Source organism: Crotalus tigris, unplaced genomic scaffold (assembly GCF_016545835.1).
Source record: "Crotalus tigris isolate CLP2741 ecotype Arizona unplaced genomic scaffold, ASM1654583v1 scf7180000017767.837487, whole genome shotgun sequence".
Classification (NCBI taxonomy): Eukaryota; Metazoa; Chordata; class Lepidosauria; order Squamata; family Viperidae; genus Crotalus; species Crotalus tigris.
The window spans coordinates 744795-760676 of record NW_024096621.1 but is presented as its reverse complement, the minus strand read 5'-3'; the positions used below and the strand labels follow the sequence as shown (position 1 = coordinate 760676).

General features: G+C 34.9%; 1 protein-coding gene across 4 annotated transcripts in view; it reads left to right on the top strand.

Annotated features, from left to right (window-relative positions):
- The window catches only part of PARD3B (par-3 family cell polarity regulator beta), a 461004-nt gene that overhangs the window by 55532 nt on the left and 389590 nt on the right, over positions 1-15882 (top strand). For all 4 annotated transcript variants that reach the window (XM_039341567.1, XM_039341566.1, XM_039341568.1 and 1 more), the window contains exons 4-6: positions 5347-5433; positions 9618-9743; positions 14050-14402. In XM_039341567.1, coding sequence (XP_039197501.1) covers positions 5347-5433; positions 9618-9743; positions 14050-14402 — 566 coding nt within the window. The remainder of the gene's footprint in view (positions 1-5346; positions 5434-9617; positions 9744-14049; positions 14403-15882) is intronic.

Below are 15882 nucleotides of genomic sequence, written 5' to 3'. Positions count from 1 at the left end.
AGAAACTGTGCTCCCTTTCCCCCTCCCTCATGGAATTAGCTTGTCCATTTTTTCCCTAGGGCCTATACAAGAGTAGCTGGCTCAGGAATTCTGGAAGTTGAAGTCCATGAGTCATAAAAGAGCCAAGGTTGCCTACCCCTGGCCTATAAGATGACAGGAAGGGTTGGGCAGGCAGGGAGAGCTGACCCACCCAATCCAAGCAGGCTTTGTATACAACAACCAGCCAAGGTTCATCGCTTGCTGTGATTGGCTGGTTGTTGTATACTGGGTACATACAGTACAGCACCAGTATCTATACCAGTTCATATAGTACAGCACCAATACATACAGTACAGTATACAAATGTCCAATAGTCAAGACCCCATCATGGCTCCACCAGCAAGAAGAAAGAAATATGAAGCCAGTTTCAAACTTAAAGTTGTAAACTTTGCCATGGAACATAATAACTGCGCTGCTGCAAGACAATATGGAGTAACAGAAAAGATGGTTCGGGACTAGAAAGCAAATGAAAAAGCATTAAAGAGTATGCTAAGGGGTAAGTGTGCATTAAGAAGAGGCACCCCACATTGGCCAGAACTTGAAAAACATGTAGCAGACATGGTGAATGAGCATCGCCAAAACGGTTATGTAGTGACACGAAATAAAATACGTTTGTTTGCACTTCAGTGGGCCAAATCTAACCCAGATCACAGCAACAGATTTAAGGCCACTGCATCCTGGTGTACTAGATTCTTGGAAAGGCATAATATGGTACTGAGGCAAAAGACGAAAATTGCACAAAAATTACCTGCAGATCTTGATAGCAAAGTAATTAGTTTCCATCAATACATAATACAACAGCGCATTAAACATGGCTATGCATTAAGTAGTATTGGAAATATGGATGAAACTCCAATGAATTTTGATATGGTTGGAAATAAAACTGTCCATCAAAAAGGTGAAAAAACAATTTTAATTAAAACAACAGGACATGAGAAGTCCAGTTTTACAGTGGTACTAGCATGCACAGCTGATGGTGCCAAACTGAGACCAATGATTATTTTTAAAAGAAAAACAATGCCAAAACTCAAGTTCCCTGTTGGTTGTTTTGTACATGTGAATGAAAAAGGCTGGATGGATGAAGAAGGGGTAAAGCTATGGCTTGATAATGTACGGAGCAGGCGACCAGGTGGACTTATTCAAAAACGTAGTCTACTGGTGTGGGATATGTTCAGGGCTCATTTAACTCCCAGCACCAAGCAAAAGCTTGCAAGACTAAACACAGATGCGGCAGTTATTCCTGCAGGATTAACATCGTTAGTACAGCCACTGGATGTATGCCTAAACAAGCCATTTAAAGATCGCATTCGAGAACAGTGGAATGAATGGATGGTTAGTGGCGAAAAGTCATTCACAAAAGGAGGAAACATGCGTGCTCCACAATTGGATGTTTTGTGCAAGTTTGTCATAAAAGCCTGGAATGATATTGATGCAGAAACAATAATCAAGTCTTTCAAGAAGTGTGGCATATCAAATTCATTAGATGGTATGGAGGACGACTACTTGTGGCAAGATGAAGAGGAAGCCGAAGCTGAGACCACACCATCTGATACGGAATTCGATCCATACGATGACTGCCTTGCAAATGTATCACAAGATGTCATTGATATTTTTATGATATCAGATGATGAACAGGATGATTTTAAAGGCTTTTAAAGGGAAAGTATTATGCCAGCAAAACCTATAAAAATAGCTTGCAGTTATGATGGGCGTTGCTGACTCGCCAGGGACTTGCCCGGCACTTGCTCTCTCTATTGTTTGTTATCTTCCTCCTATCACCATCAGTTCCAGTTTGGTTGACAGCTTAGAAAACAAATAGCATGGCAGCTCCCATGGGTTTATTGTCTTATCCTTCCTTTCAGCTTTAGAGTGAATTAGGAAAAGTTTAATCACTTGCACTGTTTTATGTTTACATGTTTGATGACAAACAGCCTTATGTTTATAAGTGACAGTTTTCCTGCTAAGTACCTTTATGTCATAAGCATTTGAATTAAAATTACCATATTGAAATCAAATCTGATGTTTTTTAATTTTTATTTGGTGTGCGTTGAAAGAGGGGTAGTCTTATACGGCGAGTATAGACCAAACTCTATATTTTAACTGGAAAAGTTGGGGGTCGTCTTATACGCCCAGTCGTCTTATACGCCGGAATATACAGTATAAAAAAATAAACCCAGAGACAGTGTTTATACAGGTCATTACTTTGTTTACAGGATAATAACTTAGGATAATTAGAATAATCTTTCATCACTTTATCTGTAATATCTAAGAAATTATAGTTGCATGTTTTGAAACATAAAAGGGACAGTCATGAATTTAACCGCTAATCATTACTTAGAAATTACCTACAAGGATAATGGATTTTGAAAACATGAAGTCCATGTTGAATACAGTTTTGAAACATTTTTATTAAAATACATTATTTTTCAGAAGAATGATTTTGCTATGGTAAATCCTATGGTTGCAAATAAACATTTCAAACAAATCAAGAGAAGAATTATACAATTGGACAAATTTGTGTTTCTCAAATTACACAGGATGTATAGAAAATGTAAATTCAGATACATAATACTGAAAATTGTACTATCCTGTGCAATTAGCAATGTAGTCCATACCAAAGTATACATGTTATTAAATATGTAGAAATAAGTTTGAACTTTGCAATATATTTTATAATGTAGCAGTTATTGACAATTTCCAATACAGAAGGTTCATTGCTTATCTTTCTCAGAATTATTTGTTTTTCCTCAGCAGGTTATTTTTTCTCTAAAATCAAACTAGCAATTGTATGAACGTACAGGCACAAATCTAAACGTAATGCTCTCATTCTCTCTTTCCTTTGTGATTTTTTTTTTGTTGTTGTTGTTGAAGCAAGTCATCCTTGAGCCAGTTTATGAAGTTGTGTTTTAATACATCCCAAAAGTCCTCGGGTTTCTAATGACAGTTGAGATGTGAATTTCCTTTGCTAAGTGATGTGGTTGTAAAGGGTGATATTATATGAGCACCTCATGTAGTGATAGCAATCTTAGTTGCCACCATAATCCCTGGGCTGCATGGGTCATTAAGTGAGGATCTCCCCTGGCCATGTCTTTGGAAGGGGTATGAATTCCAGGAAAGAAGGCTGGTGGGAGAGAGTCACAAGCTGGTGAGGTGGTAGTGGTGGCGGCATAAAGGGGTGCTACAGAGTATGGGTAGATGTGTGAAAAAACAGCAGGGGTGACTTGCTACTTCCTGCCAGCTTCCCATGACTTTGTTTGTGTGAAGTTGGCAGGGAAGCTTGCAAATGGCCTTCATGTTATGCTGCGCCCCGTGCAATTGCAAACTGGTTGCTAAGTGCTTGAATCGCAATCACATGGCCACAGGGAATCTTCAATGGCCTTAACTTCGAGGACCAGCCTTTGAAAGTTACTGAACGAGTGGCGATAAACTGAGGACTATTTGTATAGATCTACCTTCGTAGATATAGCCTCTAAAATAGGCTACCCAGACATTAAAAATAAAGAAATGAACCACAATTTGTTTTTTACATTAATATATAAAGATGTTGAACAGATAATGGATTCTTTGTGTGTTTTCTATCTGTCTGTGAAGGATTAAACAAGTGAAGCAGGAGTCCATGGTTCTGTAGTTATGTCTTATTGGACATAATGTAAAGTACTACCCCTTTTCATTTCCTCCTCCTCCTCCTCCTCCTCCTCCTCCTCCTCTAGAATTGATCAAAATTTAGTTCTCAGTTTATTTAACAAAAACAAATTGTCATGGTTCCAACAGACAGAGACAAATAAAGCAGAACTCCGAGGCTTGTAAATTCCTCAAAACATGTGTATTAGTTACGAAATATCTGCACGGTCAAAAGTGAAACCAAGTCTGGATACAGAAACAACAATTCCCCAATACAAAGTTAAATGTCCTACCCACAAAAGCTATGTAAGCAACTACGTTCCCCAATATGATTATTTGGTGGGCTTTTTATGAAACACCCAGTTTCAAGTCTCAGGAGCAGCCGATGACCTTGGTTCCCATGGGACAAAAGATTATTTTGACTAGCAAAACACCTGGGCAACCCCCCTCCCGCCGTTCTATGCGGCAACCTAGAATGAGAAGGAAAATGGCTACAGCCATGCTCATTTGTAGAGTTGACACAAATATTTTTATTATTCCATCTTCATACATATATAAAATAATGTAAAGCAAAAATAAACAATTTACCATACAAAAAAACAAAAGGAAATAAGAACTGTACAAAAGAAAATACATAAAAAGAACATTGAAACAAAAAGGCAACTATATTCCAAGCTCACCTGATTTTGTAAATCTTTAAAAAGAAAAATTAAGCTTTTAATGTTGACCAAGCTTGTTCAAATTTTTTTCCCAAAGGTAGAGATAATATGACATTTTTTGATTAACTAAATATATAATTTTCTCCAAAATTACTAAATCACATATCTCTGAAATCCAGCCATTTATCCTTGGAGTTATGGTATTTTCCATTTCCTAAGGATTATTCTTTTTGCTACTATTATAGAGCATAAAAAATTCTGCATTAAAGAAGACATCCCTGAATTTAGGATGCACAACAAAAAGGATGGTTAAACAGAAAAAAATTACCTCTCTCCACTGTTGTATTCCTAATAGATCTAAGAATTTAATAGATCTAAAAAGAAAATGTGTATAGGTAAATAGGGTCTAATTTATGCAGCACATTTTGTACCTGTAGCATATATCATTATGTTTTTTTAATCAAATTTGATTCATGTGGACAATTTGAACATTAATTATGTCCATGTGTAGATATCCAGTTTTGTTGTGCATAGGCTTTGTGTTTTTTTCTTCAAGTCAGTGAGGCTTTGATTCTAGTGATTGCTTGGTCTAGACCCTGCAGTTTTCTTGGCAAGATTTTTCAAAGTGGTTTGCCATTGATGCTTCCTTCTTAGGGCTGAGGTAAAGTGAGTGGCCCAAAGTCATCCAGTTGGCTTTGTGCCTAAGGTAGGACTAGAACTCACGGACTCCCAATTTTTAGTGTAGATGCCTTAACCACTGTACCAAACTGGCTTTCATAGGCATATTTAGCAATTACCAATATATTGAAAAGATTGTGTAATCTACCTCATAGAGTAAAACAAAGTTTATGATCTGGCTATTAAAGGAATGGTCATATGGAATTGCAAGTTGTTAAGAATGATCATTTATTTCAGGGATTGGTAAAATATTTTGAGGTACAATAAGTGTCTGTTATGAGCTCAGAATAATCTCTCTGCTTGTCTAGCTTTCTTTTGAAGATAATTGATGCTTTTCCCTTTTTCTTAGTGGTGTGACGAGAATCGTAGAGATACCTGGGGAAGGAGGCCCACTGGGGATACATGTGGTACCATACTTTTCATCATTAAGTGGAAGGTAAGATATTTTCATTATGGAGAAGCAAAACAGTGGAAAATGTCATCAGATTTTTTTCCAGATATCAGCACCAATATATACTTAGAACAATGTACATATTGAAAATCATAATCTTTTTATTCTGTTGAATAGTGAAGGTTCCATTTTATAACCCTGGAAGCCTGAGTTAAAATTAATGTTAAAACCAATTCATAATTAAAAGCCTGACCAAAGAGAGACACCTTTAAAGATCTGTGATCCAGATGTTGAATTGTGAGTATGACTGCTGATTTCACCTTAATAAGAAGGCTAATATTCATTCCCTAAACCATCTGTAGGTGGAGGATGGTTCAACTTCTCAAAAGAGACAGGTTTCCTCTCTTATATTGAAAGAGCCTAAGAAAGAGTACTTGACTTGATTTGCAGGTTTATAGGTTGTTCATTGGGATAGCAAAATACTTGCTGGAGAATTGTTCTAGTGAAGTATGTCAAATAGACCTCCAATACCATCTACTTCATATAACCAATGATAAAAGACAGAATCAAAACTAGCAGGATTATATTCTGCACTTTTCAGCATAGATCATCTACCAAGGTGAGTATAGCTAAAGAAGTAATTTAAATAAATCAAGATAATCACTAAATTCACACGCAACAGGATTACATGGCCAAAGATATTTTGATTTGCTTTCCAGGAGATGTACATTTGAGACTGGTTTATAGTTGTTCAGATCCCTTGGATTATGGATAGATTTTCTCTTTTTTGTCTCTTTCTTATGGAGGGACACATCCTCTTCCTCCTAAGCCAACAAACATGATCCCCTTAACATTAGGGCCAGTCCTGTTTGAACAGTTTAATCAGCTTGGAAGGGCAAGGACTGAGAAAGCAGATTGTGGCTTTTAATCCCTTTATAAAATGTACTGACATACCAGACTGGAGAGTTACTATGCAGAATCCAAAAGGCCAAATGATAGTCTCTGTCACCTAGACTAACGTGGATTGATCTGATGAACTTCCTCTGTAAAGAATGATACAGATTCCTAGTGACACATTCGTATAGTTTCTTGACAATAGAACAGCAGTAGTTTGTCATTGCCTTTTCCTGAAATAAATTTCCCAGTATATCCTACAACTTTGTCAATAACATGTAGTTAAAAAAGTCTTAGCCTTGGTTTTTAATTTAACTATTTGGATCATTTGATAAAACCCAGAAAACTGCTATTGTTTTCAAAATTTCCTCAATAATTTTGAACCCAAATTTAGCATAGAGAGTACAACAAAATTTTAATAAAAGCATCCTTTCCATTATAACAACGATACAGCCAACATTTTAATGGTTAATATTTCTATTTCATGCGAGGTATTTTAATATTTCCGATAAAAATTTAAAGGCTATCTATAGACAATCCAGAAAGCAAACAAATATGTAGGCACACAAGTAACTGTAATTCCAAAATGTAAGAAATCAGAGCATATAAAAACATGTAGTTGAGTCATGGCCTAAATAGCGATGAGTATCATTAGCATGATACTACTAAAGTCAGTTGTCTCATGTAAATTAGTATTAGCACTGCTGGGCTGGATCTCCATCTTCCAGAAACAGGTGCAGCTTAGTTTTGAGGAAAATAATTACCACATATATAACTGAACTTGTGCTTCATAACTGCATTCAGAAAACTTTCAATGTTGTAAATCTGGATTTTCACTCATTATGCTAACCATCTAATATAGGCTGGATGTTACTTTCTGCATAACAACTTTACTGCTTGGGCCTGTTGAAATAGCCCTGCATTTCAAAATGTTTTCATGAAGGTTAGCTGGACTGATAAACTCAAAAATTCTGGAACTGGAAGAGAAAATCAATAGGAATATTATATGCATATGGAAGTAATTTAGGCATACATAAAGAAGACCATTTGCTTGTTTCATCCAGATTCTTTTAGTGATCCTCTATATCTTTTCCTGAATACTTACAAATGTATTTACAAGTGATGGAGGGAAACATAGTTTTTAATTAAAGCTTTTATCTAATACAGGAAATTTCTGAGAGAAAAAGGAAAGTTTTTCAAACAATTTAAAGTAACATCACAGCCTTTCAGCATCACAGATAGATATTAAAACAAATATTTCTTTGTACCTCCTCTAGCTATTAAGTGGTTTGTATTAAAGATCCCTAATTTCTTCATTTTTTTCCTAAAATAATACACATTTGCTAATATGCCCTCTGTGCTCTTCTTGTCATACTATGCAGGTAAACCTTGGGTGGGGAGATTCTATGTGGAGCAAGCAATCTTGGAGATTGCCAGATTCCAACAATATAGGACTTTAAAAATGATCACCATGACCCTGAAGTACACCTGGAAACAAATGAACAATCAGTGTGCCTCCCTACCATATTATTACTGCATTGTACCTGTTAACAGGTGGACCCCTGCATTTTTTATTTGCTTCAGTTTTAAGATGTAGAGTACACTACTGTACAGTAATTCATCCATGAGATGAAGAATGTTGAGTGACTATAGTCAATCAACAATAGCTTTTCTCACCACAGCTTCTATCTGCTCTAGCAGAAATGAATTCAGGAACATCTCATGATAAAACACCAATTTTTTTCCCTTAGAAATCATACCTCTGTCCAGACCTGATAATGGAATTTTCCCAACAGCCAACAGCCTGAACCCACAGCCACTCCATCTTGTTGGGGTTGAATCTCAACCTGCTTCTTCCCATCCAGATCTTTACAATTTGAGATAGTGGGTCAAGATTTTCACCACAACTCCTATATATCCTAGAGTGGAGATACATAACTGAATATTACCAGCAAATATTTTTGATGCCAAACCCAGCCCCATCAGACAATCTCCCCTAGGAACTTCATGTACAACAATTATGAAACAGAGTGATAGAAAAGATTGAGCCCTGAGGCATGGATTCAGCATCTCTGTCTTGACATATACTTAAAACTGCCCACTCAGGAAGGGAGAAATAATTTTAATACCTGTTATAGCTATATAGCATTATGCTACTTTAAATACACACACACATACACATGAATACGGACACAGATATGTATATCTCTATATGTGTGTATGTATACATATAGATGTATACATCATGGCTATTCTATAAATGTATACAAAGATGTGATGAGTATGAAATTAAAATGATTATTCAGACAATTATTATTATAAATTCTTATAAATCTTTGCTACAGATGGAGATTATTTTTGAAGAAAATGATGGTAGGCATTAAATCTTGAATTTTGTCTTTATCATATTAAATTGCATTCCACTTCTGAATGCATCACTATTTTTTTTTTCTGAACATTTTGGCCTTTTGAATATTGAAAGGTTTTCCTGTATTTCTGGATCAGATATTAGGATTATTTTATTGATTTGGTATGGTATGAGCAGTTCCAAACTTAGGTCCATTTCTATCTTTTTAAAGTATCATTTAAAATAAGATAATAAGAAATATTTAGTCTTTTAACTTCTTTTCCAGGCTTTTCTATAGAATAACAAATTAAAAATAAATCCTGGGAAAATTTTTTTTGAGACCTTACATCTCTGAATCTAAGTAATCTTGATTCCATATCCCAGCCAAAATCCCAACTGAAGTAGGCCCAGATACAGTGTCATTCAGCTAAATCTGGAGTTGTGAGGCCATTCCTATCTCCATCACTTTAGCCAGAAACAATTCTTTTGAGACTGACCAATAATTAGGCTTTTCAAGCAAATACAGTGTAAAGACAGAAAGGGAATTCACATCCTATAATGAAGTAGTAATGAGAGAGAGAGAGAGAGAGAGAGAGAGAGAGAGAGAGAGAGAGAGAGAGAGAGAGAGCCAGCCAATAGGAAGAAACTTCACACTTCTCCAGATCTTCAAAATCAACAAGTGAAAAATTATCCAAGCCAGGACAAACATAATATTCTGCCCCAACACTGGCATCTAAGACAAAGTGGATTCTTGTAGCTCTCCAACATCTGTATACAGTATAGAGATTCTGCACAAAGCAGGAAGAAATTACTATTGATTTATTTTGCACAGGTGCAATGAATTAAGTAAACACTCAACGGACTCAAGGGGAAAAGGGAAATCTGTGAAAATGATCTCTCTTTTCATGGAGCACAGAAGTAAATTTTGAATCACAACCGGGTACAGATGATTTAAACTTCACTTAAATGTATTTTACATTTCCTCCAGGATTTTAGGACTCTTCATCCGTGGCATTGAGGAAAATAGCCGGTCTAAGCGGGATGGACTTTTCTATGAAAATGAATGCATTGTGAAAATTAACAATATTGAACTTGCAGATAAAACCTTTGCACAGTGAGTTTTTCTTCATTTTTCTTCATTTTTTCACTTCAGATCAATCCAAAGTTTCAAAATTTAAACAATTGAACAAAATAATTTAAATTTCTTTTTTTCCTCTTTATAGTGTATAGCACTCATATTTTTCTAGCATAGATGTCTGGAACAAAAGTATTTTTTTATTTATTTGTATCCACCTTTATTATTTTTATAAATGACTCATAACATAACCAACCTATCTTTCTGGTCCTATTTTTCCCACAACAACCCTGTGAAGTGAGTTGGGCTGAGAGAGATTGACTGGCCCAGAGTCACCCATTTGGCTTTCATGCTTGTTTCCTGTTGCTATATTCTCAAATCTTTTATTATTGTTGTTATTGTTGTTGTTATTGTTTTATCACAGAGAATAAAATACAAAATAGTAAAACAAACAAAAAAATGAAACGAAACAAAGCATACGTTCAACCCTAACAACAACAAAAAAAGAAAAAAATAGTGTACAAAAAAAGAGGAGAAAGTGTTCAATTAAATTTAACATTTAACATGTAAGATCCACCCTGGCTGGGCGCTAAAAGAAAAAGCAGTAAATTCTCCTTCCCTTTTACAAATGTGTGTGTGTGTGTGTGTGTGTGTATGTATATATATGTGTGTATGTGTGTGTATATATACACGCAGAAAGAAGAAAAAGTAGTCAACAGGTTGAGCTAAACATTACACTAATCTAATAATCCCTCTGTTAACCATCTGTTATATTTAGCGCATAGAAAGACTACAAACAGTTTCCAGTCTCTTATACAGCTTTTAGCCCATTATCTCTAATCAAAGCAGTTAATTTCGCCATCTCTGCTAGTTCAGTCAATTTCAAAATCCATTCTTCAACAGTCTGCATCCCTTTTTCTTTCTAATGTTTGGTAAGTGCAATCCTTGCAGCCGTCATCATGTGAAGGTGACCCCAAATTGTTTTTCAATTGGCTTGTCCATCATACCTCAAAGAAAAGCTTCAGTTTCATTAATATTTGTATCTTAAATATTTTCTGCATTGTCAGTGTTATGTTTATCCAGTATGTTTTCATATATTTGCAAGAGCACCACATATGATAAAATGAACCTGAATTTTGATTACATTTCCAGGACTTATTAGAAATCCCTTTATGCATTTTTGCTACTCTATCTGGGGCAAGTACCAGTGATACATCATTTTGTAAAAATTTTCTTTCAAACTATAATTTAATGTAAATTTTAGTCCATTCGTCCATACAGTCTCCCATTTATCTAGCATTATACTATACCCAATTTTTCTGCCCATTTTACCATACATTCTAACATATTCGGCTTCTAGGTTCATTTTAAGAAACATTTTATATATTTTAGAAATCAAGTAGTCATCTCCAGAACATAGATTAATGTCCAATTCAGATTTACTTCCTGTGAAAACAATACTTTTTTAAATCAAATTTAAATCTTTCAAAAATTCTATAATAATTAAACCAATCACAAGCAAATCCTTCACTTCCTAGTTGTTCTCTTCTTTCTATCTTAAATCCCTCTTTTTCAAATATCAATGTCTTGATATGTCATCCATTTATAGTTTGAAATCATCTCTGTTATATGTAGGCTTCATGAGGTGATAGCCAAAGTGTCACTTTATCAGCTAATCTTCTTTTATACTTATACACATGCAATTGATTGCCTAATGAATGCATGAATCTAAAAAAAGAGTTAACTTTTACTTTGTCACACCACAGATAAGCATGCTACCCAAATTTCAAATCAAAATATTTGAGGTCTAACAGTTTTAACTTTTTAAAGTTATTCAGTCTTTTAACCATAGCAGACAACAAGCATCATAAAATATATCTTTCTGCCATGTTTGAAAGTGGAAACTAATCAATATCGGTATAGTCTGAAAGAAAAATAACATTCTAGTTAATACATTCATTTGAATTACTGAAATACTTCCCATTAATGACAAATCTAATCTTTGCCATCTATTTAAATCCAATTTTATTTTCTTCCATATTTTACTGTAATTATTTTTGTAAAGCTTAGAATTTTCCTCTGTGAGAGTTATTCCCAAGTACTGTACCTTTTTTACAACTTTAAAAAGTTTTAAATTCCAATTTCTTCTGATCTTCCACCTTTATGTTCTTAGTATTATCGTCTTTGATTTATTTATTTATTCTTAAATCCACCATTTTTCCAAACATTTTAATCTTCCTTTTAACATGTTCAATGTTCTCTAGGGGTGTTGCACAATCAATACCAAATTGTTGGCAAATGCAGATAATTTGGAATTATGCACTTTAATTTGTAGTCCTTTTATTCTATTATCCTGTCTAACATCTCTATTTAACTATTCCAACACCAGAATAAATAATAGAGGATAAAGAACACCCTTGTCTTGTTCCCTTCTGGATTTCACATGGTTTTGTAAAGTCTCCATTAGCCATGAATCGAGCTTTCTGGAGTGTATAGATGGACTTCAGAACCTGTATAAAACCAAATCCAAAATCCATCTTTTCCACTACTTTTCTGCATCCAGAAAGACTAACGTAATCTGTTTGTCTCTACATTGTTGTAAATATTCAGTTATATTCAAAATTACTCTTATATTATCTTTTAGTTATCTTTTAGGTAAGAAACCACAGTGGTCTTCATGTATATAATCCTGTAAAACCTTTTAAAGTCTTTCAGCTAAGATGCAAAGAGTTTGCAGTCGTTATTTAGGAGAGAAATTGGCCTGTAGTTCTTCACAGAAGAACTACAGTTAAATCCAGTCCATCTTTGAGTGTTAAAGAAATTTAGGCATCCTTCCAAGTGTCTGGTATAGGGCTCCCCTTAAAATAGAATTCATTAAGTCCTTCATTGGAAGAAATAATTGATTTGAAAATTTTATAGACTCTGCTTGGTAGGCATCTGGTCCTGGAGTTTTGCTTGTTTTAGCTCTTTTAATTGCTTCTATTATTTCAAAACTTTTTTTCTTAATCTGAACATTTTACTAGTATTTTGTAATATTTCCTTAGTAATCAATCTAAAAATTTCAAAGATTGTTCTTAATAAAAAATCATAAACATCATTAATCCATCTTTTTTAAAACATAAAGAACTCAGTTAACAAACTGAGTTTTATTTCATGAAAATTAGATATTTATTTTTAAGGAAGCTTTCCATTTTTTTGTTCCAGAAATATCCACATTACTTACATTTCTTTTAAAACTAGACTGTTTTATTATTCCCAAAGTTCACAGGATGTCTGTTCATTTTTCATATGCAGTTATCTTAGTAGGAGTTTTAGACAAATTTTTGCCTAACATGTGTCTGTTGAAATTTGATTATATGTGGTACAATTATTTATCAAAATATACATAGTCAAAGCAATCTTAAAAGAGATATTTTATAAATAACATATAAAGGTAAAGGTTTCCCCTGTCCAGTTAAGTCTGACTATAGGGGGTGATTCTCACCTCCGTTTCTTAGTTGAGGGAGCCCAGCATTGTCCGAAGACATTTCCTTGTTCATATGATCAGCGTGACTATATGCCGAAGCACATGGAATCTTATTACTTTTCCACTGAAGTGGCACCTATTTATCTACTCGCATTTGCATGGTTTTGAACTGCTAGGTTGGCAGGAGCTAGAGCAAGTAACAGGAGCTCACCCCATCACATGGTGCTCAGGTCTCGAACCCGGGATGTCAGCTTTCCAGTTGACAAGCTCAGTGTTTTTAACCACTGAGCCGTTGTGCCCCCTATAAATAACATAATAAGCCCCATAAAGTGAATTTTCTTTACTGATTAATTAGTGAATTCCATATATGCAGGTAGTCATCTTCTTACAACTGGTCATTTAACAGCAACTCACAGTCACAGCAGCCTCAGAATGGATCCTTTATTCTCATAAAGCATTTTCGGTTATTGGAACGCATTATGCCCCTCCTGGTTTCCCCAGAAATTTAATGGGATACTGGCAATAGATGGGAGGTTGGATTGAGGTCTGTTTCCACAGCTGGCCAAGGGAATTTCCTTTCCCTTTTAGCAGGGAGGGAACATCCTTCTCTGTGCTGGAGGAATGGACATGTTAACGGACTAACATAATACTCCACCTTCTCTCTGTTTGCATCCTGTTCTCTTCCCTCTTTGTCAATTTTTAACCAGTTTTAGTGTTACTATTTATTGTTTTAATAGTTTATATTGATGTTTTATTGGTTGTAAACTACCTAGAATCACATATATAGATAAGATAAACAGCGTGTAAGTTTAATAAATTAATTAATAAGCAGTTACATTGTTTAATTGCTCAGACTATTTTATGTTTTTTTTCCCCAAGAGCACAAGATCTTTTCCGCCAAGCAATGAAATCTCAAAACATCATTCTGGAAGTTGTCCCTTTGTATGGCCGTGAACACTATGAAAAGTCAGTCATAGCACCATTGTACTCCCCAAATAAAGCTGAGCATATTTCAAAAGGAAAATTTCCACCTGCAGCCCTTCCAAAGTCGATGATGATGAAAGACCCAGATTTCTCTGAAGCAAACAATCTAGAGACTGGTACACATACATCTCCCAAGAGTCCTAACTTCTCAAGAATTAATAAGAAACCTCCATCGCCATCTTTATCCCCATTGATAGGTTTTGGCAGCAAGAAAAATGCAAAGAAAATAAGGATTGATCTGAAAAAAGGTAATGGTTAAAAGTTGCTGCTTTCCAAATATGATTTTTTACATATGGTTGATATGGATGTATACATTTGACTCATTTGTTGCAAAAGCAGCTGACATGCTATCTGGAAACAGAAATAGGTGAGTGTTTATGCAGGGGAGGCAGCTGGCAAATAACAGCTTCCATGTATCCAGAGGTACTTAAAAAACAGGTACGGTGACAGTATACAGCAGACATTGCATTTAAAAATCTTTCCAGTTGGACTTCCTTTACTTTTAAAGTTACTTTTATTTTCAGTCAGCAAACATATCTGCTGGAATATTATAATAACATGAAACAATAACTTGATACCATTGTACTGATAAGATTTGGTTGAATAATTTTCAGTATTCCATGGTACAACACGGGTTGTTAAGATTTAAGAAGGCTTCTTATGGAATGTTCAATTTCTAAAGTGAACCAGTGTTTCCTGAAATCATACTGCAGAACAGAATTAGGAGATGAACACTGAATTATTGCAACAAGATATTTGCATGTTAAATTCAAAGTCACACATCTGTCAGATTAAAAAGGTCAACAATTTGCTTCTTCTCAAAACTCACTTGAAAGTGTTCCATTGAGGATTAGGGTAGTCTGTGGATAAATCACACAGCTGACTATTTATTTAAACACTAAATGGTTTACCCATGCTTGAAAGGCCCAGCTTCTACTTATTTCAATGTTTTTGTCCATAAAGTACTCCAAGAAAGAAAAATAAAGAAATAATGCATAAAGTAGCAATTAGCAAGCTTTTATATTGCATCAGTTTCCAAATTCTAAGCCTTTGCACATAAAATTATTCCACATTCTGCAAAAATATACCCTAGACTTACCTACTCTGAGTACAGCTAAGTGTTTAGAGAGGTGTCACATTCTTTTTCCTCTCTTTCTGTCCTTCTGTCTGAATACATGTATGCTTACGTATATGTTGTTACTAGGTGTTGACTGTAAAAATCTTCTTGCAAGGTCTGCATGTAGAGATCACTATGAAAAACAATTTCAAGCTGTATTCTATAACATATGTCAGATGATCTGCCCCAAATGAGTTTTAAAAGATTTTACCCACAAAACTCTAGGCTGGAGCTGTTAGGCTTCTGGTCAGCTCCCCTAATAAATTCTGTCTTAAGTTTTTATCAAAGAAAGACTTCCTTTTCTGCTTTGTGTCTAAGTTAGGATTCTGCTCTTTAGCCATTTGTTATCAAAGAGACCCATTAGGGTTGTGAACAATATAGAAGGGCATTCTTGTTTTAATGTTCTTGTTCTTGGAAAGCTTTATTAAGGAGTAATTAATGCAACAACAAAATAGCCAATAAGCTTTTGTATAAAATCTCCTGACATACCGATTTTCAAGAATCCATAAAGACAGAAAAATAAAATTACTAATTTTAAACTACCGTATATGCCGGCGTATTAGGCGACCCGGCGTATAAGACGACCCCCGTCTTTATAGCCGGGCCGCATT